We start from the raw sequence: 26,884 nt of genomic DNA on the forward strand, positions 1-26,884 counted from the left end.
TATATACACCAGGGAAACACAGGGATATATACAATTCAGGATATATACACACCAGGGCATATACACCAGGAAACACAGGATAAATACACCAGGGAAACACAGGATATATACACCAGGATATATACAGGGAATACACAGGATATGTACACCAGGGGATATATACACCAGGATATATACACCATGGAAATATACACCAGGAAACACAGGGATATATACACCAGGGATATATACACCAGGATATATATACACCAGGGAAACACAGTGGATATATACACCAGGGAAACACAGGATATGTACACCAGGGATATATACACCAGGGATATATACACCAGGATATATACAGGGAAACACATGGATATATACTAGGGAAACACAGGGATATACTCAGGAAACACAGGGATATGTACACCAGGGATGGAAATATTACACCAGGGAAACACCGATATATACACCAGGGAAACACAGTGATAAATACACCAGAGAAACACAGGGATATATACACCAGATATACACCAGGAAACACAGGGATATATACACCAGGGAAACACATGGATATATACACCAGGAAACACAGGACATATACACAGGATAACACAGGATATATACACACAGGGATAAATACACCAGGAAACACAGGGATATATACACCCAGATATATACACAGGGAAACACAGGGATATATACAATTGTGGAATCAGGATAAAGCACCAGGATATATACACCAGGGGGATATATACACATATATACACCAGGGATATACACAGGAAACACAGGATATATACACCAGGGGATATATACACAGGATATATACACTAGGAAACACAGGGATATATACACCAATATACACCAGGGATATATACACCAGGGATATATACAGGAACCAGGATATATACACAGGATACACCAGGGATATATACACCAGGGATATATACAGGGAAACACAGGGATATACACCAGGGAAACACAGGACATATACAATTCAGGATATAACACCAGGAAACACTGGGATATACACCAGAACACAGGATATATACACCCAGGGATATATACAATCAGGATATATACACCAGGAAACACAGGGATACATACACCAGATACATATTAATTCATGGATATATACACCAGGATATATACACCAGGGATATATACACCAGGATATATATACCAGGAAACACAGGGATATATACACCAGGATATATACACCAGGATATATACACCAGGATATAACAGGAAACAGGATATACACAGGATATATACACCAGGATATACACAGGATATATACACCAGGGACATATACACCAGGATATATACAGGAAACACAGGATACATAAACCAGGATATATACACCAGGATATATACACCAGGGAAACACACTAGGAAACACTGGATATATACACCAGGGAACACAGGGATATATACACCAGGGAAACACAGGATATGTACACCAGGGATATATACACCAGGAAACACAGGATACATACACCAGATATATACACCAGATATACACCAGGATATACACCAGGGATATATATACTAGGAAACACAGGATATATACACCAGGATATATACAGGATATATACACCAGGGATATATACACCAGGGAAACACAGGATATATACACCAGGGATATATACACCAGGGATATATACACCAGGATATATACACAGGAAACACAGGGATATATACACCAGGGATATGTACCACCAGGATATATACACCAGGGATATATACACCAGGAACACAGGATAATATACACCAGGGAAATGTACACCAGAACACAGGATATATACACCAGGGATATATACACCAGGATATGTACACCAGGGATATATTCACCAGGATATATACACTCAGGGATATGTACACCAGGATATATACAATTCAGGGATATGTACACCAGGGATATATACACCAGATATATACACCAGATATATACACCAGGGATATATACACACCAGGGATATATACACCACCAGGATATATACACCAGGGATATATACACACAGGATATACACCAGGATATATACAATTCAGGGAAACACAGGATATATACACAGGGATATATACACCAGGACATATACACCAGGATATATACACCAGGGATATATACACCAGGGATATATACACCAGGAACACAGGGATATATACACCAGGGATATATACACTATAGGAACACAGGATATATACACCAGGGATATATACACCAGGATATGTACACCAGGGATATATACACCAGGGGAAACAGGATATATACACCAGGGATATATACACCAGGGATATGTACACCAGGGGGATATATACACCAGGGATATATACACCAGGGGGATATATACACCAGGGATATATACACCAGGGGATATATACACCAGGGATATATACACCAGGAAACACAGGAAACACAGGGATATATACACCAGGGAACACAGGGATATATACACCAGGGATACATACACCAGGAAACACAGGGATATATACACCAGGGATATATACACCAGGGGGATATGTACACCAGGGATATATACACCAGGGATATATACACCAGGGGAACACAGGGATATATACACCAGGGATATATACACCAGGGATATATACACCAGGGATATATACACCAGGGAAACACAGGGATATACACCAGGAAACACAGGATATATACACCAGGGATATATACACCAGGGATATATACACCAGCAGGGATATATACACCACAGGATATATACACCAGGGGATATATACACCAGGGAAACACAGGGATATATACACCAGGATATATACACCAGGGATATATACACCAGGGATATATACACCAGGATATATACACCAGGATATATACACCAGGGAAACACAGGGATATATACACCAGGGATATATACACCAGGGATATATACACCAGGGATATATACACCAGGGATATATACACCAGGGATATATACACCAGGGACATATACACCAGGATATATACACCAGGAACACCAGGGCAGGATATATAGGTGAGGTGAACAGATCAGGGTTTGACATGAATATGGAGAAAATAAAATGATCATTTGTCATTTTTTATGATGATACACTATTTTACGAATAGATATGGAAGGTTTCAGGACACTGATATATCTGAATATGTTGAAAAAATATACTGCCACTATTTTCACCTCCAAAGAATATCAGTGTGATTTTAATATGATTTGACTCTTTGCAGGCTGTCAGGCTGTCTAGTCACAGAGGAAGGCTGTGCTTCTCTGGTCTCAGCTCTGAGGTCAAACCTCACACCTGAGAGAGCTGACCTGAGCTACAATCACCCAGGAGACTCAGGAGTGAAGCTGCTCTCTGCTAGACTGGAGGATCCACACTGCAGACTGGAGAAACTCAAGTATGTAGAGGGTTTATGTCAATGTTCATATCAGAGATGTTGGACTTATCAGGCTAGTTAAGACAAACATTCTGACCACCACTTGGACAAATTTATATGCTGTGTGTGTGTGTGTGTGTGTGTGTGTGTGTGTGTGTGTGTGTGTGTGTGTGTGTGTGTGTGTGTGTGTGTGTGTGTGTGTGAGTTCAGGTGTATCCTCAATGACTGTCTGTTCTTCTGCTTACCGCTACAGTGTGGAACATGGTGGAGAGAACAGAATGAAACCTGGACTTAGAAAATGTGAGTGTTGACTGCTGTGAAGAATATGACTAAGAATAAGTCTTAATTCAAGTTAAGTCAAAGTCAAAGACCACCATCATTGCTTACTTGGTCATATTAAATATCAGCTGTAGTTCTACAGAAGCAGAAATCAGGGACAACAAAGTTTACAAAGAGTTGCTTTGACTGTGTGTGTGTGTGTTGTGTGTGTGTGTGTGTGTGTGTGTGTGTGTGTGTGTGTGTGTGTGTGTGTGTGTGTGTGTGTGTGTGTGTGTGTGTGTGTGTGTGTGTAATTAATAGGAATAAGTGTGTTTTATATTACCAGACAGTATAACATATGATCATTCAACAAGTCTCAAGTTACCTTAACTTCTCCTTTGATACCTAGAAACATCTACATGAAATTAATTAGTGAAAAGTGAGTTAACATTCTAATATGAATGATGATGGTTTCTAATATTGTGTCTGGTTTCATCCATCAGATGTCTGTGATCTCACACTGGACCTAAACACAGTAGACAGAAAACTCTCTCTGTCTGAGGAGAACAGAAAGGTGACATGTAGGAGAGAGGAGCAGCCGTATCCTGATCACCCAGAGAGATTTGAGGGCTGTGGACAGGTGCTGTGTAGAGAGGGTCTGACTGGGCGCTGTTACTGGGAGGTAGAGTGGAGTGGGAGAGGGGCTGATATAGGAGTGACATATAAAGGAATCAGCAGGAGAGGAAGGGTGATGACTGTTGGCTTGGATACAATGACAAATCCTGGAGTCTGAACTGCTCTGACTACAGTTATATTGCCTGTCACAATAATAATCCCACTACCATAGACGTCCGCTCCTCCAGCTCCCACAGAGTAGGGTGTATCTGGACTGGCCAGCCGGCACTCTGTCCTTCTATAGAGCCTCCTCTGACACACTGACCCACCTGATCACATTCACCTCCACATTCACTGAGCCCCTCTATCCAGGGTTTAGGGTTTGGAAATGCTCCTCCTCTGAAATAATAACCTGACACACAAACTGGACACACACACACACACACACACACACACACACACACACACACACACACACACACACACACACACACACACACACACACACACACACACACACACACACACACACTGGATTCACACACACACACACTGGATTCACACACACACACACTGGACTCACACACACAGACAAGACACACACACACTGGACACACACACTGGACACACAAACATGCACACACACACACACACTGGACAAACACACACATACACTGGACAAACACACACACACACTGGACAAACACACACACACACACTGGACAAACAAAACACACACACTGGACTCACACACACACTGGACTCACACACACACACACACCGGACTCACACACACACACTGGACTCATACACACACTGGAATCACACACACACACACACTGGACTCACACACACACAGACTGGACTCACACACACAGACAAGACACACACAGACTGGACACAAACACACACACACTGGAATCACACACACACACACACTGGACTCACACACACACACACACACTGGACTCACACACACTCATTGGACTCACACACACAGACAAGACACACACACATTGGACAAACACACACACAAACACACACACACACTGGACTCACACACACTGGACAAACACACACACACGTACACACTGGACAAACACAAACACACACACACTGCACAAACACACACACACTGGACACACACAAACACTGGACACACACACACACACTCTGAACAAACACATACACACACTGGACTCACACACACACTGGACAAACACACACACACGTACACACTGGACAAACACAAACACACACACACTGCACAAACACACACACACTGGACACACACACAAACACTGGACACACACACACACACTCTGAACAAACACATACACACACTGGACAAACAAAACACACACACACACACACACACACTGACAAACAAAAACACACACACACACTGGACAAACACACACATACACACACACAGTGGACACACACACACAGTGGACAAACACACACACAGTGGACACACACACAGGACACACACACGCACACACAGGACACACACACACACACACACACACACTGGCTGGACAAAACACACACACTGACACACTCTGGACACACTCTCACACACACACATGCACGAGGACCTCTTCCAATTAAACATTTAAACTCTTATAATAACACCATTAAAATGTGATAATTTGATGTATGGATGTATTGTACTTTTCATAATAAAACATACTTGAAACAAGAAAAGCAACTGGTTTGCATGAAACAAATATAAAATTAAATACAAAACTATTAAATGTGTGAAATTCAATTAAACAAATCGTACAATTTGTACAACAGAATGTTGTGATGCAGGTCACTGTAGCAAACAGTGTTGTGATGCAGGGTCACTGTAGCAAACAGTGTTGTGATGCAGGGTCACTGTAGCAAACAGTGTTGTGATGCAGGGTCACTGTAGCAAACAGTGTTGTGATGCAGGGTCACTGTAGCAAACAGTGTTGTGATGCAGGGTTATGGAGCAGCTGCAGAGGAGGGTTCTTACCACGACACAGACTCTGTGGTCTGTGTAAGGAAACATGGTGATTGGAACCCCCTCCTTAGCAACTATCTGGGTGGTTTACCACGACACAGACTCTGTGGTCTGTGTAAGGAAACATGGTGATTGGAACCTCCTTAGCAACTATCTGGTTTAAGAAGTGAACTGAAGATGGTGACCATATCCTAGAGTGGTCTGTGGACCCAAAAGCAAAGCAAAAACGTGGTGTTGGTAGGCGTGACACAAACTATGAAAATGCTCCGCGTGTAAACTTGGAATAGGTCACACGCTTCACAAGGGTTTGTATAAACGACCGTATTAGTGTTTTATAAACTTTGAACTCCTACAAAAAGATTGTTAGGATTAAAAGAGGTTCCATCTACATAATGCCTCACTTACTAAAAGATTCCAGGTCTAGGTCCTTAGCAACTATCTGGGTGGTTCACTGTTGAATTTATTATGGATTTATTATTATTATGGATAAATTAATAAACAAAATCCCCATTTTAAATAGAATTGTATCTAGGTGTCACGCCTTGGTCATTGTATCTTGTGTTTTTGTTATATGTTTGGGTAGGCCAGGTGTGACATGGGTTTATATGTTGTATTTCGTATTAGGGTTTGTATTAATTGGGAGTGTGTATTATTAGGGGTGTGTCTAGTTAGGGGCTTGGCTGCCTGAGGCGATTCCTAACTGGAGTCAGCTGATTCTAGTTGTCTCGGATTGGGAACCGTATTTTAGGCAGCCTGAGTGCGCGTTGTATTTCGTGGGTGATTGTACCTGTCTTAGTGTTAGTCACCAGATAGGCTGTAATTTGTTTCACTTGTTTGTTGTTTTTGTATTTTCAATTATTTCATGTACCGCTTTATCTTTATTAAAGGTCATGAGTGACCTACACGCTGCATTTCGCTCTGCCTCTCTTCTAACAGCAGACGAATATCATTACACTAGGTAAACTTATACTCTGTATGTTTGATAACAATATGAGTTCATAAGAAGAAAGTGTGACAGGACAAGGAGTAATAAAATGTTAAAGAGACCATTCCAACTGGGCAGGAACAAATGGGTTGTGTAAACACATAAGGCCAACTGAAACTCTGGGGTTTTTATGTTAGATGACCATTAAATTCAAAAACACACACAGCGATTTGTCACAGTCACAAAAGCATAAATATAGATCAAATGAATCACTAACCTTGATTATCTCCATCAGATGACACTCATAGGACATCATGTTATACATGTATTGTGTGTTTTGTTCGATAATGTGCATATATATATAAAGGATCTCAGTTTACATTGGCGCGTTACATGCAGTAATGTTTTGATTCCAAAACATCCGGTAATTTTGCAGAAATACTACAATAAACATTGATAAAATATAGGTGTGATTCACAGAATTAAATATAAATGTATCCTCTATGCAACCACTGTGTCTGATTTTTTAAAATCTTTACGGACAAAGAATAATCTGAGACCGTAGCTCAGAACCCAAAGAAATAGCCGCCATTTTGGCGTCAACAGAAGCTACAAAAACACTATAAATATAAACTTACCTTGAATATCTTCATCAGAAGGCAGTTCCAGAAATCCCAGTTCGACAATAAATGACTGATTTGTTCCATAAAGTTCCAAAAAGCCCATAATTTAGCCACTTGTTGTTAGCTTGCTCAGCCCAGCATTCAACCCTCAAAAGCACGAGCAATTCCTCCAGACAAAACTCAAAAAGTTCCATTACAGGTCACAGAAACAAGTCAAATGATGTATGCAATCCATATTTAGGATATTTTAAACATTAATCAGCTATAAGGTTCCAACTGGAGAATTTCATTGTTGAAGAAAAGCATAGGAACGGGAGGACACTCTCGTGACCGCGCCGGAACGAGACCGAGGCTTTCTGCCAGACCACCCACTCAAAGAGCTATTATGAGCCCCACCTTTATAGTAGAATCATACAACCAGAATCTAAAGACGGTGACATCTTGTGAAGCCCTAGGAAGTGAATGCAAATCCATATCTAAGATGGACAACCAATGGCACTGTTTTCTAAATTGAGTTCTCACTTCCTGTTTGGATTTCTTCTCAGGTTTTTGTCTGCCATATGAGTTCTGTTATACTCACATACATATTTCAAACAGTTTTAGAAACTTCAGAGTGTTTTCTATCCACCAGCAATACTATTATGCATATATTCCCATCTGGGACTGAGTAGGAGGAAGTTTACTCTGGGCACGCCTTTCATCCAAAAGTGAAAATACTGCCCCCTAGCCTCAACAGGTTCTAAATATCTGGAGGAAATCACACAGTTCTGCCTCCATGTCAAGATTCATGACAAACATCAACCTGCAACTGGGGGAGAAGGCAATGTAAAATCAAAAACGAAATTGTTTTCACAATTAACATGCCTTTTCTTGTTTCAATGTTTTATTATGAAAATACAATATCTTCTTGTATACTTTACAACTAAATACACTAAAATCACATTTTATTTGTCACATACACATGGTTAGCAGATGTTAATGCGAGTTTAGCGAAATGCTTGTGCTTCTAGTTCCGACAATGCAGTAATAACCAACGAGTAATCTAACCTAACGATTTCACAACAATTACCTTATATACACAAGTGTAAAGGGATAAAGAATATGTACATAAACATACATGAATGAGTGATGGTACAGAACGGCATAGGCAAGATGCAGTAGATGGTATCGAGTACAGTATATACATATGAGATGAGTAATGTAGGGTATGTAAACATTATATTAGGTGGCATTGTAAAGTGGCTAGTGATGCATTTTTTCCCATCAATTACCATCAATTTCCATTATTAAAGTGGCTGGAGTTGAGTCAGTATGTTGGCAGCAGCCACTCAATGTTAGTGGTGGCTGATAAACAGTCTGATGGCCTTAAGATAGAAGCTGTTTTTCAGTCTCTCGGTCCCAGCTTTGATGCACCTGTACTGACCTCTCCTTCTGGATGATAGCGGGTGACCAGGCAGTGGATCGGGTGGTGATGTTGCACCTGTACTGACCTCTCCTTCTGGATGATAGCCAGGCAGTGGCTCGGGAGGTGATGATGCACCTGTACTGACCTCTCCTTCTGGATGATAGCAGGGTGAACAGGCAGTGGCTCGGGTGGTGATGTTGCACCTGTACTGACCTCTCCTTCTGGATGATAGCAGGGTGAACAGGCAGTGGCTCGGGTGGTAATGATGCACCTGTACTGACCTCTCCTTCTGGATGATAGCGGGGTGAACAGACAGTGGCTCAGGTGGTGATGATGCACCTGTACTGACCTCACCTTCTGGATGATAGCGGGGTGACCAGGCAGTGGATCGGGTGGTGATGTTGCACCTGTACTGAACCTCCTTCTGGATGATAGCGGGGTGAACAGGCAGTGGCTCGGGAGGTGATGATGCTCCTGTACTGACCTCTCCTTCTGGATGATAGTGGGGTGAACAGGCAGTGGCCGGGAGGTGATGATGCACCTGTACTGACCTCTCCTTCTGGATGATAGCGGGGTGAACAGACAGTGGCTCGGGTGGTGATGATGCACCTGTACTGACCTCTCCTTCTGGATGATAGTGGGGTGAACAGGCAGTGGCTCGGGAGGTGATGATGCACCTGTACTGACCTCTCCTTCTGGATGATAGCGGGGTGAACAGGCAGTGGCTCGGGAGGTGGATGCACCTGTACTGACCTCTCCTTCTGGATGATAGGGTGAACAGGCAGTGGCTCAGGTGGTGATGATGCACCTGTACTGACCTCTCCTTCTGGATGATAGTGGGGGTGAACAGGCAGTGGCTCGGGAGGTGATGATGCACCTGTACTGACCTGTCCTTCTGGATGATAGCAGGGTGAACAGGCAGTCGGGGTGGTGATGTTGCACCTGTACTGACCTCTCCTTCTGATGATAGCAGGGTGAACAGGCAGTGGCCGGTGGTAATGATGCACCTGTACTGACCTCTCCTTCTGGATGATAGCGGGGGTGAACAGACAGTGGCTCAGGTGGTGATGATGCACCTGTACTGACCTCACCTTCTGGATGATAGCGGGTGAACAGACAGTGGCTCGGGAGGTGATGATGCACCTGTACTGACCTCTCCTTCTGGATGATAGCGGGGGTGAACAGGCAGTGGCTCGGTGGTTGATGCACCTGTACTGACCTCCTTCTGGATGATAGCGGGGTGAACAGACAGTGGCTCAGGTGGTGATGATGCACCTGTACTGACCTCTCCTCTGGATGATAGCGGGTGAACAGACAGTGGCTCGGGAGGTGATGATGCACCTGTACTGACCTCTCCTTCTGGATGATAGCGGGGTGAACAGACAGTGGCTCAATGATGCACCGTGACCTCTCCTTCTGGATGATAGCAGGGTGAACAGACAGTGGCTCGGGAGGTGATGATGCACCTGTTGGACCTCCTTCTGGATGATAGTGGGGGTGAACAGGCAGTGGCTCGGGAGGTGATGATGCACCTACCTCTCCTTCTGGATGATTAGTGGCTCGGGGAGGTGATGATGTTTGACCTCACCTTCTGGATGATAGCGGGGTGAACAGACAGTGGCTCGGGAGGTGATGATGCACCTGTACTGACCTCTCCTTCTGGATGATAGCGGGTGAACAGACAGTGGCTCAGGTGGTGATGATGCACCTGTACCTGACCTCACCTTCTGGATTAGCGGGGTGAACAGGCAGTTCGGGAATGATGCACCTGTACTGACCTCTCCTTCTGGATGATGCAGGGTGAACAGACAGTGGCTCGGGAGGTGATGATGCACCTGTACTGACCTCTCCTTCTGGATGATAGCGGGTGAACAGGCAGTGGCTCGGGAGGTGATGAACCTGTACTGACCTCTCCTTCTGGATGATAGCGGGGTGAACAGGCAGTGGCTCGGGAGGTGATGATGCACCTGTACTGAGATGATAGCAGGGTGAACAGGCAGTGGCTCGGGAGGTGATGATGCACTGTACTGAATGATAGCGGGGTGAACAGGCAGTGGCTCGGGAGGTGATGAACCTGTACTGAGATGATAGCAGGGTGAACAGGCAGTGGCTCGGGAGGTGATGAACCTGTACTGACCTCACCTTCTGGATGATAGCGGGGTGAACAAGTGGCTCGGGTGGTTGTTGTCCTTGATGATCTTTATGGCCTTTCTGCGACATCGGTGTAGAGCGTATCCATATATAATTGTACTATTTGTTATTCAACATAAAAGACGTACAACTAATTTTAACGGTGGTATTGTTTAAATTGTTTAAATTTAACAGTTTAATTGTTTAAATGGTTTAAATTTAAGAGTTTAAAATGTTGAAAAGATGATAAACAGAGGATCCATCTAAAACAGTATAAAACAAGATGATAAACAGAGGATCCATCTAAAACAGAATAAAACAAGATGATAAACAGAGGATCCATCTAAAACAGTATAAAACAAGATGATAAACAGAGGATCCATCTAAAACAGTATAAAACAAGATGATAAACAGAGGATCCATCTAAAACAGAATAAAACAAGATGATAAACAGAGGATCCATCTAAAACAGAATAAAACAAGATGATAAACAGAGGATCCATCTAAAACAGTATAAAACAAGATGATAAACAGAGGATCCATCTAAAACAGTATGAAAACAAGATGATAAACAGAGGATCCATCTAAAACAGTATAAAACAAGATGATAAACAGAGGATCCATCTAAAACAGTATAAAACAAGATGATAAACAGAGGATCCATCTAAAACAGTATAAAACAAGATGATAAACAGAGGATCCATCTAAAACAGTATAAAACAAGTGCAGTATGTTCTGAGAATGTTACTTTAACGTCAACTCATAACGTCACACTATAACTTCATGGGAGTCTTGTGGAAAGACTGCATGTTGTTTTGGGTGGATTGAGTGACGTCTTCATCAACATTTGCAGAATATTCCTGTAATATTTTCACCTCTTGTCAGACGCCAACAGTCTAGTCGGCTGCAGACATTCATAAGGACTTCTAGTAGTTTATTTGCCATTTGCAGGTATTAAAAGTAATACATACATTGTAATTCCTTGGATCTCTCACATATAGGACAGTACATACCAGTGGAGGCTGGTGAGGGGAGGACGGCTCATAATAATGTCTGGAACAGAGTGAATGAAATGGAACACATGGAAACCACGTGTTTGATACCATTCTACTTATTCCTCTCCAGCCATTACAAGCCTGTCCTCCCCAATTAAGGTCCCACCAACCTCCTGTGGTACAAACACAAACAGTAAAATATATCATAAAAAATGCAAAGTGGTAAAAGATCAGAAAAGGAACAAACAGTCAAGTTCTAATAGTCTGATGGAAACAGTTTAGGTTGATGATTTAACAGGCAGATAGAAATAGAATGTTCTAGAAGTGGTCCAGAAACTGATTTAACAGGCAGATAGAACTGGAACCAACCTGGTCCAGGATTTCAGATAGAATTGATAGAAGCTGTTCTAGAACCTGTGGTCCAGAAACTGATTTGACAGATAGAACTGATAGAAGTTTAGGTTGAAATGATTTAGACAGATAGAACTGGGATAGAAGCTGTTCTAGAACCTGTGGTCCAGAAACTGATTTAACAGGCAGATAGAACTGGGATAGTTGTTCTAGATAACAGACAGATAGAACTGTTCTAGAACCTGTGGTCCAGAAACTGATTTAACAGACAGATAGAACTGCGCCACAGGTAACTTCCACAAAGCTGTGAACGATCTGAGAGACAAGGCAAGAAGGGCATTCTATGCCATCAAAAGAAACATAAATTTCAACATACCAATTAGGATTTGGCTAAAAATACTTGAATCAGTCATAGAGCCCATTGGCCTTTATGGTTGTGAGGTCTGGGGTCCGCCACCAACCAAGACTTCACAAAATGGGACAAACACCAAATTGAGACTCTGCACGCAGAATTCTGCAAAAATATCCTCCGTGTACAACGTAGAACACCAAATAATACATGCTGAGCAGAATTAGGCCGATACCCACTAATTATCAAAATCCAGAAAAGAGCCGTTAAATTCTACAACCACCTAAAAGGAAGCAATTCAAACCTTCCATAACAAAGCCATCACCTACAGAGAGATGAACCTGAGAAGAGTCCCTAAGCAAGCTGGTCCTGGGGCTTTGTTCACAAACACAAACACACCCTACAGAGCCCCAGGACAACAGCGCAATTAGACCCAACCAAATCATGAGAAAACAAAAAGATAATTACTTAACACATTGGAAAGAATTAACAAAAAACAGAGCAAACTAGAATGCTATTTGGCCCTACACAGAGAGTACACAGCGGCAGAATACCTGACCACTGTGACTGACCCAAAATTAAGGAAAGCTTTGACTATGTACAGACTCAGTGAGCATAGCCTTGCTATTGAGAAAGGCCGCCGTAGGCAGACATGGCTCAAGAGAAGACAGGCTATGTGCTCACTGCCCACAAAATGAGGTGGAAACTGAGCTGCACTTCCTAACCTCCTGCCCAATGTATGACCATATTAGAGAGACATATTTCCCCAGATTACACAGATCCACAAAGAATTCGAAAACAAATCCAATTTTGAAAAACTCTCATATCTTTGGGTAAAATTCCACAGTGTGCCATCACAGCAGCAAGATTTGTGACCTGTTGCCACGAGAAAAGGGCAACCAGTGAAGAACAAACACCATTGTAAATACAACCCATATTTATGCTTATTCATTTTATCTTGTGTCCTTTAACTATTTGTACATTGTATATATATATATATATATGTATATATAATATGACATTTGTAATGTCTTTACTGTTTTTAAACTTCTGTATGTGTAATGTTTAATGTTAATTTTGTTGTTTTTCACTTTATATATTCACTTTGTATGTTGTCTACCTCACTTGCTTTGGCAATGTTAACACATGTTTCCCATGCCAATAAAGCCCTTGAATGGAATTGAAATGAATGAATTGAATAGAACTGGAAACTGATTTAGAAGCTGTTCTAGAACCTGTGGTCCAGAAACTGATTTAACAGACAGATAGAACTGGGATAGAAGCTGTTCTAGAACCTGTGGTCCAGAAACTGATTTAACAGACAGATAGAACTGGGATAGAAGCTGTTCTAGAACCTGTGGTCCAGAAACTGATTTAACAGACAGATAGAACTGGGATAGAAGCTGTTCTAGAACCTGTGGTCCAGAAACTGATTTAACAGACAGATAGAACTGGGATAGAAGCTGTTCTAGAACCTGTGGTCCAGAAACTGATTTAACAGACAGATAGAACTGGGATAGAAGCTGTTCTAGAACCTGTGGTCCAGAAACTGATTTAACAGACAGATAGAACTGGGATAGAAGCTGTTCTAGAACCTGTGGTCCAGAAACTGATTTAACAGACAGATAGAACTGGGATCAGAAACTGATTTAACAGACAGATAGAACTGGGATAGAAGCTGTTCTAGAACCTGTGATCCAGAAACTGATTTAACAGGCAGATAGAACTGGGATAGAAGCTGTTCTAGAACCTTTGATACAGGAACTGCCTAGCAACCACTGGTCCTCACTAGACTGTTGCTCTGCATGGCTATTTCTCCATTGGAGTTTTTCAGGTTAAGTGATATCTGTGTTTATGGGACCACTTAGTGATGGAAAAATGTGTCTGTTTGTTCAGAAATGATGGTCCTCATTTGAAGGTCCTGTGTCAAGGTCCTCACAATTATAGGGAAGCCGTGTGTGTGTGTGTGTGTGTGTGTGTGTGTGTGTGTGTCCAGTGTGTGTGTGTGTGTGTGTGTCCAGTGTGTGTGTCCAGTGTGTGTGTGTGTGTCCACTGTGTGTGTGTGTGTCCAATGTGTGTGCTTGTGTCCAATGTGTGTGCTTGTGTGTGTGTGTCCAGCATGTGTGTGTATCCAATGTGTCTGTGTGTGTCCAATGTGTTTGTGTCCAGTGCTTGTGTGTCCAGTGTGTGTGTGTGTGTGTGTGTGTGTTTGTGTCCAGTGTGTGTGTGTGTATGTGTCCAATGTGAGTTTGTGTCCAATGTTTGTGCTGTGTGTGTGTGTGTGTGTCCAATGTGTGTGTGTTTGTGTCCAGCATGTGTGTGTGTGTTACAGTTTTTTGGATTGATTACACACTCAAATGAAAGCAGTAGTACACTATTAGCAAAACCTTACACTCAAGAAGCAAAACATCAGCCCATATTTGCACAACTATAAGCACATTGTCAACCTCACACTTGTTTGCAAAACTCTACACACAGTGATTTTCAAAACACTAAAAACACACTTAACATACATTACACACAAAAATCTATCATGAAGTCACATCCTTGCAATACCAAAGCACTGACTGTCAAATTACCCTCCAACCTATTGGTTCAACACAGTCATCAGGTGTGCAAACACTCGTTTGCTTACAGTTTTTCTCCAGTCGCTTTGGTGCATTTCTTAGATCAAAAGTGCAATTCTTGATACTACTTGTACAAATTCCAAATCATCTAGTTACTTGTGTACATCATTAAAGCAATTTCTTATTCCTTTTGAACAAATTGCAATTGATAATGTACAAGTGTCAGCTTTTTCCACATTATCAATTGCTCATGTCATGTTGATCAAAATATAGTACATGGTTCTCTGTTGAATAGTCTTACCCCCTCAAAACATCTAGGCATTAGTTCCTTGCATAAGCCATTACATGCAAAATTGTTGAACTATTTGTCATAAACTGTCAAGCATAGTTTTTACATTTCTATTAGACCTTTTGTACAAAAACGTGAATTGTTGAATGGTGCAGGTGAAATTGACCCTCACTCATGAAGGAATGGAAAGTGTTAGTTCAACCAACAATCAACCAATTATCTAAATTGCTCAAAGTTGCATCTCATGAAGAATAATATATATATATAATAAATATATGCCATTTAGCAGATATATAGCCATTTAGCAGATATTAGCATTGATATTAGCATCAGATTGGACTGATCATATCAGCATCATGTTATATCTACAGTAGCTTTGATTGGATAATATATATATATAATAATATATGCCATTAGCAGACGCTTTTATCCAAAAGCGACTTACAGTCATGTGTGCATACATTCTACGTATGGGTGGTCCCGGGATCGAACCCACTACCCTGGCGTTACAAGCGCCATGCTCTACCAACTGAGCTATAGAAGGACCATATATTATTATTATTATATTATGAAGAATCAATTGGCAAGCATATATAGACAGACCACAACACAGAGTTGCAATTTTCCAATAATGGACGAACCAGGAAATGAACAGGGTCAACACCCAGAGGAGGAAGAAGAGGAGCAAGGATGCGTGGTGGAAGGCAAAACAGAGGAAGAGTCAGAAGAGGACATAGGCGCATATCTGATGACATATGGGCCACTATTGTAGACCATGTTGTCAATCATGGCCTTACAATGGCTGAGGCGGGTCGAAGGGTGCAGCCGAATATTGGGAGATCAACCGTGTCCTCAATAGTTCAAACGTTTCGAAGAGAGAACAGGTATGTCCACCAATGTACAGTGCACTGTTACTGTATATAAGCAGTATACTGTATACTTCCTACAATGCTTCATATTACAGTAGTCCACTTTTGTATTTCACAGCATACCGAAATATACTCTATACAGATACATACTGCACCTTACATGCACCCACCTGTATGTTTTACAGTAAAATGTGTGTTCGCATAGTTTTTGTCTATGTGAAAGCGTGCGATGCATCACTGCATTTCCCCACATAGGACTGCAAGATTACCTCAAACCGGTGGCAGAGGACGCCTTTTCACACCTCAACAGGAGGGAGGCTATTTGCACCACGGTCCCAGCAAACAATGCCATGAGACTCAGGAAATACAAAGGACCATTATAGAAGACAACGATGTCTTTGAAAACATCCATACGGTTCGCATCTCAACCATCTACAGGGTGCTGTATATAGAAACCAGATGAGTATGAAAACAGCTGTACGTGTACCATTCCAAAGGAATGAGGACAGAGTTAAGGAGCTACGGTACCAGTATACAGGTAAAACATATATCTATGTAACTACTTTACAGCAACATTTTATAGTGATACATAGTACAGTAAGTATAAACTGCACACATTTCCATTGCTGTGGTACGAACATGCAATATATATACATTTTATGTCACTCTTCCTTACCAAAACAAATTCAACTGTGTGTTCTGGGATATAGCGTATAATGGAGTTGGAATCAAGTGAACCTCTCACAACTTTGTATACGTGGCTTCAACCTGACCAAATGCAGAAGGCGGCCGGAATGTCATCGGTCACAGAGCTACTGTGGATTTGCCAGGGCCAACGGGGAGGAAATATCACCATGTGTGCTGCTATTTCGAGCATGGTGTCCTAACCCATATCCCCCTTTATGGGCCATACAACACCCAGCATCTACTTAACTTTTTTTAGAGACTTCTACAGGGCTCTCATCCCTGATGATGAGAGGGGTCTGCTTAGAGAGGATTTGCCAAAGTATGTGGTCATTTGTGATAATGTGAGTTTCCATCGATCAAACATCATAAGGCAATGGTTTGTGACCCACCCGAGGATGCTCATAGAATTCCTCCCACCTTATTCACCATTCCTTAATCCAATTGAGTAGTTATTTTCAGCATGGAGGTGGAAGGTGTACGATCGTCAGCCACACACACAGATGACCCTGCTGGCTGCAATGGATGCAGCATGTGAGGACATCACAGTAGACGCCTGCAGAGGATGGATAAGGCATTCCAAAAGATTCTTTCCACGTTGCATTGGAAGGGAAAATATCCGGTGTGATGTGGATGAGAATATGTGGGCCGACAGACAGGAACGTCTGGATGTGTAGAGACAGCACAACAGTGCTGCGGGCAAAGTTGTGCCTTAGGGGTGGTTTCCTGTGTTTCTTTCTAATTTAGTTTTTTTCCCTTTGTGCCCCTTGGGTTGTCCAGTCTCTTTCAATCAATAACCCACATACAGTAATATGTAAATAGTACTGTTGAAATTGATATATGCCATAGAAGTGCAGCCTTGTGCATTTTCAATACAGTAACTGTCATCCAAACTGTAGCCTAAGTTTACATCAGGTAATACTGTCAAAGTACACAGTTACATTGACAACATGCCTAAACATTTTGACGACCTTGTTCATGAACAATGACTCAATGACTTATCATTCTGATGACACTGACATGATCATTGGCATGAATATTTACTTTTGAGAGATGTACTATGGATTTTTAGTGACTGACTAGCTTTAGAAACATATATATTGTATATTGCAGTTTGTACAAATAGTTCTGAGAAATGCACTTACGTTTTTTTTTGGATTGCTTAAACACTAAAATTAAAAGTAGTACACTATTAGCAAAACCTTACACTCAAGAAGTAAAAAAAAAATCTATCATGAAGTCACGTCCTTGCAATACCAAAGCACTGACTGTCAAATTACCACACCCTCCAACCTATTGGTTCAACACAGTCATCAGGTGTGCAAACACTCGTTTGCTTAATTGTAGACACACCAATCAGGTGTATAAGCACTATAAAAAGCAGCAGGTGAGTTCATCGGTCTTCAAGCACAATGGAAAGAGTCAGAGAAAGAATAAGAGGAGGAGGAGGAGGAGGAGGAGGAGGAGGAAGACGACGACGACAAGAAGGTGCTCAAAGAGGACGAATCTGACAAATGAGATCCGCGCAACACTGGTTGACCACGTTGTCAACCACGGCCTGACGCTGAGGGAGGCTGGACTGCGAGTACAGCCAAATCTAAGCCGATATACAGTGGCAAGTGTGATGAGAACATTGACTGGAAAATAGGTATTGTAAAAATATCATCATATCAAAAACATCTGCACGGTTTCAGTAACTGCTTACAGTACTGTATTCTATGCACCATCAGCAACCTCATACACCATCAGCACTTCTGTTACCTTTTCCTGTGAAATTACTGTACTATTGTATACTGAGTTTTTCTCTACATAGGATTGAGGGTCAGGGACGACAAGGGGAAGGTCTCCTATATTCACAGAACAGCAAGAGAGGGAGATAGTAAACATGGTTTTGGCCAACAATGCTATAACACTCAAGCAGCTCCAATCTAACATTGTCAATAACCAATAGCCATTTCCAACGATATCCATCAGGTCTCAACATCAACACTGGCACGCATCCTAAAACAAAAACATATTCAAATGAAGCAAATTTATCGAGTGCCTTTCGAGCGCAATTCCGAAAGGGTGAAACGACTGCGGCATGATTATGCAGAGGTATGTATTCACCTAACAGTGTGATCTTGCATACTGTCTCATAATCTTTTACTGTACTGTAATATGTATACTAGATCTACATCTACACCACACTGTTTTTACGAATGGATGGAGAGTTAATTTACGTAGATGAGGTTCAACCTGACGAGAACACGAAGGAGGGAAGAAACCTCATTGGCCACAGGGCTATAGTCAATGTCCCAGGGCAACGTGGGGGTAATATAACACTCTGTGCAGCCATTACACAGAATGGGGTCCTCCACCGCCATGCCCATATGGGCCCTTACAACACAGCACTCATACTTACATTCTTGGACCAATTGCACAACATAACAGCAGCAAATCAAATCGATCATATGCAATACATTGTTGTCTGGGACAATGTGTCTTTCCACCGCTCTGCTCTGGTTCAGAACTGGTTTCATCAACATCCACATTTCACCGTCCTATATCTTCCACCATACTCTCCATTCCTCAACCCTATAGAAGAGTTTTTCTCGGCATGGCGGTGGAAGGTATATGATCTCCGTCTCCAGGCTGAGGTACCCCTCATCCAAGCCATGGAGGAGGCCTGTGACCAGATGGAGGTAGCAGCAATGCAAGGATGGATTCGTCATTCAAGACGTTTCTTTCCAAGGTGTCTTGCTAATGACAACATTGCCTGCGATGTTGATGAAATTCTCTGGCCAGATCCAGCTAGGCGAAGAGACAATGTCTAGTTATTTTTATTTAATTTTTTGATCTTACAATACGTAAAGTGACGTTTGGTTACAGTATTATGAATCTCCATGTCAACATTTTGGGTGTGTTGAGAAATAAATGAGTTTCTTCAGTCTGCAACATTGGTCTTGTGTAGTGTTTGGTGAATTGACATTATATTTGTACTTTGTTGATAATAATATAATATAATAATAATAATAATAAATAATATATGCCATTTGGCTTTTATGACTTACAGTCATTGCATACATTTACGTATTTGAACCCACTACCCTGGCGTTTGCTCTACCAACTGAGCTACAGAAGGACCACCAGTAGCCTAGTCTAATCATATGGAAGTAGAAGTGCTAAAAGTGTTTTAGGTTTTTATGGAAGTACAGTGCTAAAAGTGTTTTAGGTTTATCACAGTGTAACTCGTGCAACCACAGTATAGTAATGTGAAACGTGTGTGTTTCATATGGGAACAAAGTTAGTTAGGTTTTTAAAAAGAAGTGTATAGTTTTTACAAACTTTTACTTTCAAACGTTTAATTTTGCAAAGGATCTGTAGTGTTGTGCTAATTGTGTGTAGTGTTTTGAAAATCGTGCTTAAGCAATCAAAAAAAACTGTAACAGGCCTTGTCTTGTTTCAAGTATGTTTTATTATGAAAAGTACAATATATCCTTGTATACTTGTACAACTATGGAGCGTATGTCCATATATAATTGTACAATTTGTTATTCAACATAAAAGACAACAAATGATCACATTGGTATTTTAACAGTGTTATTGTAAGAGTTTAAATACATTGGAAGAGAGGTCTTGGGTCAAGGTTCTCACGACTATAGGAAGACGCGCAGTGTGTGTGTGTGTGTGTTTGTCCAGTGTGTGTGTGTCCAGTGTGTCTGTGTGTCCTCTGTGTGTGTCCAGTGTGTGTGTGTCCAATGTGTAGTGTGTGTGTGTGTAGTGTGTGTGTGTCCAGTGTGTGTCCAGTGTGTGTGTGTGTGTGTGTCCAGTGTGTATGTGTCCGTGTCCAATGTGTGTGTGTCCAGTGTGTGTTCAGTGTGTGTGTCTGTGGCAGTGTGTCTGTGTGTGTCCAGTGTGTGTGTGTGTGTGTGTGTGTGTGTGTGTCCAGTGTGTGTGTCCAGTGTGTGTGTGTCCAGTGTGTGTGTGTGTGTCCAGTGTGTGTGTCCAGTGTGTGTGTCCAGTGTGTGTGTCCAGTGTGTGTGTGTACAGTGTGTGTGTGTCCAGTGTGTGTGTGTGTGTGTGTGTGTGTGTGTGTGTCCAGTGTGTGTGTGTACAGTGTGTGTGTGTGTGTGTGTGTGTGTGTCCAGTCTGTGTGTGTGTGTGTGTGTGTCCAGTGTGTGTGTGTGTGTGTGTGTCCAGTGTGTGTGTGTGTGTGTGTGTGTGTGTGTGTGTGTGTGTGTGTGTGTGTGTGTGTGTCCAGTGTGTGTGTGTGTGTGTGTGTGTGTGTGTGTGTGTCCCAGTGTGTGTGTGTGTGTGTGTGTGTGTGTGTCCAGTGTGTGTGTGTGTGTGTGTGTGTGTGTGTGTGTGTGTGTGTGTGTGTGTGTGTGTGTGTGTGTGTGTGTGTGTCCAGTGTGTGTGTGTGTGTGTGTGTCCAGTGTGTGTGTGTGTGTGTGTGTGTGTGTGTGTCCAGTGTGTGTGTTCAGTTTGTGTGTGTGTGTGTGTGTGTGTGTGTGTGTGTGTGTGTGTGTCCTGTGTGTGTGTGTCCAGTGTGTGTGTCCAGTGTGTGTGTGTGTGTGTGTGTGTGTGTGTGTGTGTGTCCAGTGTGTGTGTGCAGTGTGTGTGTGTGTGTGTGTGTGTGTGTGTGTGTGTGTGTGTGTGTGTGTGTGTCCAGTGTGTGTGTGAGTGTACAGTGTGTGTGTGTGTGTGTGTGTACAGTGTGTGTGTGTGTCCAGTGTGTGTGTGTGTGTATAGTGTGTGTGTGTGTGTGTGTGTGTCCAGTGTGTGTGTGTGTGTGTGTGTGTGTTCTGTGTGTGTGTGTGTGTGTGTGTGTCCAGTGTGTGTGTGTGTGTCCAGTGTGTGTGTGTGTGTCCAGTGTGTGTGTGTGTGTGTGTGTCATGTTATTTCCAGGGACACTGAGTGTGTCCAGCCATCAACAAAAGATGAAAACCCTGGATAGAGGGGCTCAGTGAATGTGGTGTGTGAATGTGATCAGGTGGGTCAGTGTGTCAGAGGAGGCTCTATAGAAGGACAGAGTGCCGGCTGGCCAGTCCAGATACACTCCTACTCTGTGGGAGCTGGAGGAGGGGACGTCTATGGTAGTGTCATGATTATTATTGTGACTGGCAATGTAGAGGAGGTTGTCATAGCAGTTCAGACTCCAGGACTTGTCATTGTATCCAAGACAACAGTCCTTAACCCCTCCTCTCCTGCTGATTCCTTTATATGTCACTCCTATAACAGCCCTCCCACTCCACTCTACCTCCCAGTAACAGCGCCCAGTCAGACCCTCTCTACACAGCACCTGTTCACAGTCCTCAAATCTCTCTGGGTGATCAGGATACGGCTGCTCCTCTCTCCTCCATGTCACCTTTCTGTTCCCCTCAGACAGAGAGAGGCGTCTGTTTACTGTGTTTGGGTCCAGTGTGAGATCACAGACATCTGATGGATGAAACCAGACACAATATTAGAAATCATCATCATTCACATTAGAATGTTAACTCACTTTTCACTAATTCATTTAATGTAGATGTTTCTAGGTATCAAAAGGAGAAGTTAAGGTAACTTGAGACTTGTTGAATGATCATATGTTATACTGTATGGTAATATAAAACACACTTATTCACATTAATTACACACACACACACACACACACACACACACACACACACACACACACACACACACACACACACACACACACACACACACACACACACACACACTCCCTGATTTCTGCTTCTGTAGAACTACAGCTGATATTTATTATGACCAAGTCAGTAATGATGTTGGTCTTTGACTTTAACTTAACTTGAATTAAGACTTATTCTTAGTCATATTCTTCACAGCAGTCAACACTCACATTTTCTAATCCCAGGTTTCATTCTGTTCTCTCCACCATGTTCCACACTGTAGCGGTAAGCAGAAGAACAGACAGTCATTGAGTTATACACCTGAACTCACACACACACACACACACACACACACACACACACACACACACACACACACACACACACACACACACACACACACACACACACACACACACACACACACACACACACACACACACACACACACACACACACACACACACACACACACACACACACACACACACACACACACACACACACAAACACAGGACACACACACACACACACAAACACAGGACACACACACACACAGTCAGCATATAACTTTGTCCAAGTGGTGGTCAGAATGTTTGTCTTAACCAGCCTGATAAGTCAAACATGTCTGATATGAACATTGACATAAACCCTCTACATACTTGAGTTTCTCCAGTCTGCAGTGTGGATCCTCCAGTCCAGCAGAGAGCAGTCTGACTCCTGAGTCTCCTGGGTGATTGTAGCTCAGGTCCAGCTCTCTCAGGTGTGAGGGGTTTGACCTCAGAGCTGAGACCAGAGAAGCACAGCCTTCCTCTGTGACTAGACAGCCTGACAGCCTGCAAAGAGTCAAATCATATTAAAATCACACTGCTATTCTTTGGTGGTGAAAATAGTGGCAGTATATTTTTTCAACATATTCAGATATATCAGTGTCCTGAAACCTGCCATATCTATTCATAAATTAATGTATCATCATTAAAAATGACAAATGATCAAATCATTACCTGAGGATAGAAACATGTATAGTACAAATATTATAGTAGACTGACCAGACCAGTTTAAAAAGCAGTATCAGTCAGAAGACAGACAGTGAGGTATCAGATTTAGATTGTATTGAGTATACAGTCCACACCATATCTATTTAGACAGTGAGGTATCAGATTTAGATTGTATTGAGTATACAGTCCACACCATATCTATTTAGACAGTGAGGTATCAGATTTAGATTGTATTGAGTATACAGTCCACACCATATCTATTTAGACAGTGAGGTATCAGATTTAGATTGTATTGAGTATACAGTCCACACCATATCTATTTAGACAGTGAGGTATCAGATTTAGATTGTATTGAGTATACAGTCCACACCATATCTATTTAGACAGTGAGGTATCAGATTTAGATTGTATTGAGTATACAGTCCACACCATATCTATTTAGACAGTGAGGTATCAGATTTAGATTGTATTGAGTATACAGTCCACACCATATCTATTTAGACAGTGAGGTATCAGATTTAGATTGTATTGAGTATACAGTCCACACCATATCTATTTAGACAGTGAGGTATCAGATTTAGATTGTATTGAGTATACAGTCCACACCATATCTATTTAGACAGTGAGGTATCAGATTTAGATTGTATTGAGTATACAGTCCACACCATATCTATTTAGACAGTGAGGTATCAGATTTATATTGTATTGAGTATACAGTCCACACCATATCTATTTAGACAGTGAGGTATCAGATTTAGATTGTATTGAGTATACAGTCCACACCATATCTATTTAGACAGTGAGTATCAGATTTAGATTGTATTGAGTATACAGTCCACACCATATCTATTTAGACAGTGAGGTATCAGATTTATATTGTATAGAGTATACAGTCCACATCATATCTATTTAGACAGTGAAGCTAACATTTTAAATGTGTCTCTATTCTCCAACATTTTGGATTTCAGATGAAATGTTTCATTTGAGGTGACAGTTTATAATGTCACCTTTTATTTGAGTGGGTATTTTAATACATGTCTGTTTCAACATTTAGAAATAAAATCACTTTATATATTTAGACCCCTATTTGAAGAAGTCATAAGTATTCTGACCAATTAATTTCAGTGTATTAAAATAGTCAAAAGTTGAGTCCACACCATATCTATTAACCCTATTTGGTCCGATATTCCTTGAACTCAATGACTTCATCCAGCTTGTATTGACTGAAACATATCTATTTAGTGGTCTAGGGTGTATTGCAGTATACAGTCCACACAGATATGTATTTAGACAGTGGTCTGATTTAGCTGGTGCAGAGGAGTCAGGACAGTCCAGAGATGTGTCTCTGTAATTTAGACAGTGAATCAGATTTAGATTGCAGAGATGTGTCTCTGTAATGGTCTGGGTGAGGCTATGCAGAGGAGTCAGGACAGCAGATGTGTCTTTAAGGTCTGTGAGGCTGGTGCAGATACAGTCAGGACAGCAGAGATGTGTCTCTGTAATGGTCTGGGTGAGGCTGGTGCAGAGGAGTCAGGACAGAAGAGATGTGTCTCTGTAGTGGTCTGGGTGTTGAGGCTGGTGCAGACAGTCAGGACAGCAGAGATGTGTCTCTGTAATGGTCTGGGTGAGGCTGGTGCAGAGGAGTCAGGACAGAAGAGATGTGTCTCTGTAGTGGTCTGGGTGAGGCTGGTGCAGAGGAGTCAGGACAGCAGAGATGTGTCTCTGTAATGGTCTGGGTGTAGCTGGTGCAGAGGAGTCAGGACAGCAGAGATGTGTCTCTGTAGTGGTCTGGGTGAGGCTGGTGCAGAGGAGTCAGGACAGAAGAGATGTGTCTCTGTAGTGGTCTGTGTGAGGCTGGTGCAGAGGAGTCAGGACAGAAGAGATGTGTCTCTGTAGTGGTCTGGGTGAGGCTGGTGCAGAGAGTCAGGACAGCAGAGATGTGTCCCTGTAATGGTCTGGGTGAGGCTGGTGCAGAGGAGTCAGGACAGCAGAGATGTGTCCCTGTAATGGTCTGGGTGAGGCTGGTGCAGAGGAGTCAGGACAGCAGAGATGTGTCTCTGTAATGGTCTGTGTGAGGCTGGTGCAGAGGAGTCAGGACAGCAGAGATGTGTCTCTGTAATGGTCTGGGTGAGGCTGGTGCAGAGGAGTCAGGACAGCAGAGATGTGTCTCTGTAGTGGTCTGGGTGAGGCTGGTGCAGAGGAGTCAGGACAGCAGAGATGTGTCCCTGTAATGGTCTGGGTGAGGCTGGTGCAGAGGAGTCAGGACAGCAGAGATGTGTCTCTGTAATGGTCTGTGTGAGGCTGGTGCAGAGGAGTCAGGACAGCAGAGATGTGTCTGTAATGGTCAGTGTGAGGCTGGTGCAGAGGAGTCAGCTTGACAGCAGAGATGTGTCTCTGTAATGGTCTGGGTGAGGCTGGTGCAGAGGAGTCAGGCGCAGGACAGCAGAGATGTGTCCCTGATGGTCTGTGTGAGGCTGGTGCAGAGGAGTCAGGACAGCAGAGATGTGTCTGTAATGGTCTGTGTGAGGCTGGTGCAGAGGAGTCAGGACAGCAGAGATGTGTCTCTGTAATGGTCTGGGTGAGGCTGGTGCAGAGGAGTCAGGACAGAAGAGATGTGTCTCTGTAGTGGTCTGGGTGTAGCTGGTGCAGAGGAGTCAGGAGATAACATGCTAGGCTATCAATACCAGCAGAGATGTGTCTCTGTAATGGTCTGGGTGAGGCTGGTGCAGAGGAGTCAGGACAGAAGAGATGTGTCTCTGTAGTGGTCTGGGTGAGGCTGGTGCAGAGGAGTCAGGACAGCAGAGATGTGTCTCTGTAATGGTCTGGGTGTAGCTGGTGCAGAGGAGTCAGGACAGCAGAGATGTGTCTCTGTAGTGGT

The 26,884-nt window shown here is 42.5% G+C and overlaps 1 protein-coding gene and 4 long non-coding RNA genes across 7 annotated transcripts in view; 2 read left to right on the forward strand and 3 right to left on the reverse strand.

Annotated features, from left to right (window-relative positions):
* The first annotated feature begins 3,262 nt into the window (after positions 1 to 3,262).
* Positions 3,263 to 5,358, forward strand: LOC127923850 (uncharacterized). The gene is made up of 3 exons (XR_008115774.1): positions 3,263 to 3,364; positions 3,597 to 3,643; positions 4,105 to 5,358. It is a non-coding gene; the product is annotated as an uncharacterized LOC127923850 (long non-coding RNA).
* Positions 5,359 to 9,273: 3,915 nt separating this feature from the next.
* LOC127923853 (uncharacterized) lies at positions 9,274 to 9,744 on the reverse strand. The gene is made up of 3 exons (XR_008115776.1): positions 9,704 to 9,744; positions 9,434 to 9,569; positions 9,274 to 9,365 (listed from the first exon to the last, which is right to left on the reverse strand). It is a non-coding gene; the product is annotated as an uncharacterized LOC127923853 (long non-coding RNA).
* LOC127923854 (uncharacterized) lies at positions 9,588 to 10,824 on the forward strand. Of its 3 annotated transcripts, none has more exons than XR_008115779.1 (3): positions 9,588 to 9,624; positions 9,692 to 9,895; positions 10,792 to 10,824. It is a non-coding gene; the product is annotated as an uncharacterized LOC127923854 (long non-coding RNA). The 3 variants fall into 3 exon arrangements; XR_008115777.1 differs by lacking the exon at positions 10,792 to 10,824 and adding an exon at positions 10,492 to 10,545; XR_008115778.1 differs by lacking the exon at positions 10,792 to 10,824 and adding an exon at positions 10,294 to 10,334.
* A 1,932-nt stretch (positions 10,825 to 12,756) lies between these two features.
* Positions 12,757 to 15,056, reverse strand: LOC127923851 (uncharacterized). The gene is made up of 3 exons (XR_008115775.1): positions 14,678 to 15,056; positions 14,223 to 14,582; positions 12,757 to 12,797 (listed from the first exon to the last, which is right to left on the reverse strand). It is a non-coding gene; the product is annotated as an uncharacterized LOC127923851 (long non-coding RNA).
* Positions 15,057 to 22,341: 7,285 nt separating this feature from the next.
* LOC127923847 (NACHT, LRR and PYD domains-containing protein 12-like) overlaps positions 22,342 to 26,884 on the reverse strand; it is a 55,457-nt gene continuing 50,914 nt past the window's right edge. The window contains exons 11-13 of the mRNA XM_052507994.1: positions 23,671 to 23,844; positions 23,239 to 23,285; positions 22,342 to 22,817 (exon numbers count right to left, since the gene is read on the reverse strand). Of these exons, the coding sequence (XP_052363954.1) occupies positions 22,342 to 22,817; positions 23,239 to 23,285; positions 23,671 to 23,844 (697 nt within the window). The remainder of the gene's footprint in view (positions 22,818 to 23,238; positions 23,286 to 23,670; positions 23,845 to 26,884) is intronic.

Source organism: Oncorhynchus keta, unplaced genomic scaffold (assembly GCF_023373465.1).
Source record: "Oncorhynchus keta strain PuntledgeMale-10-30-2019 unplaced genomic scaffold, Oket_V2 Un_contig_3309_pilon_pilon, whole genome shotgun sequence".
Classification (NCBI taxonomy): domain Eukaryota; kingdom Metazoa; phylum Chordata; class Actinopteri; order Salmoniformes; family Salmonidae; genus Oncorhynchus; species Oncorhynchus keta.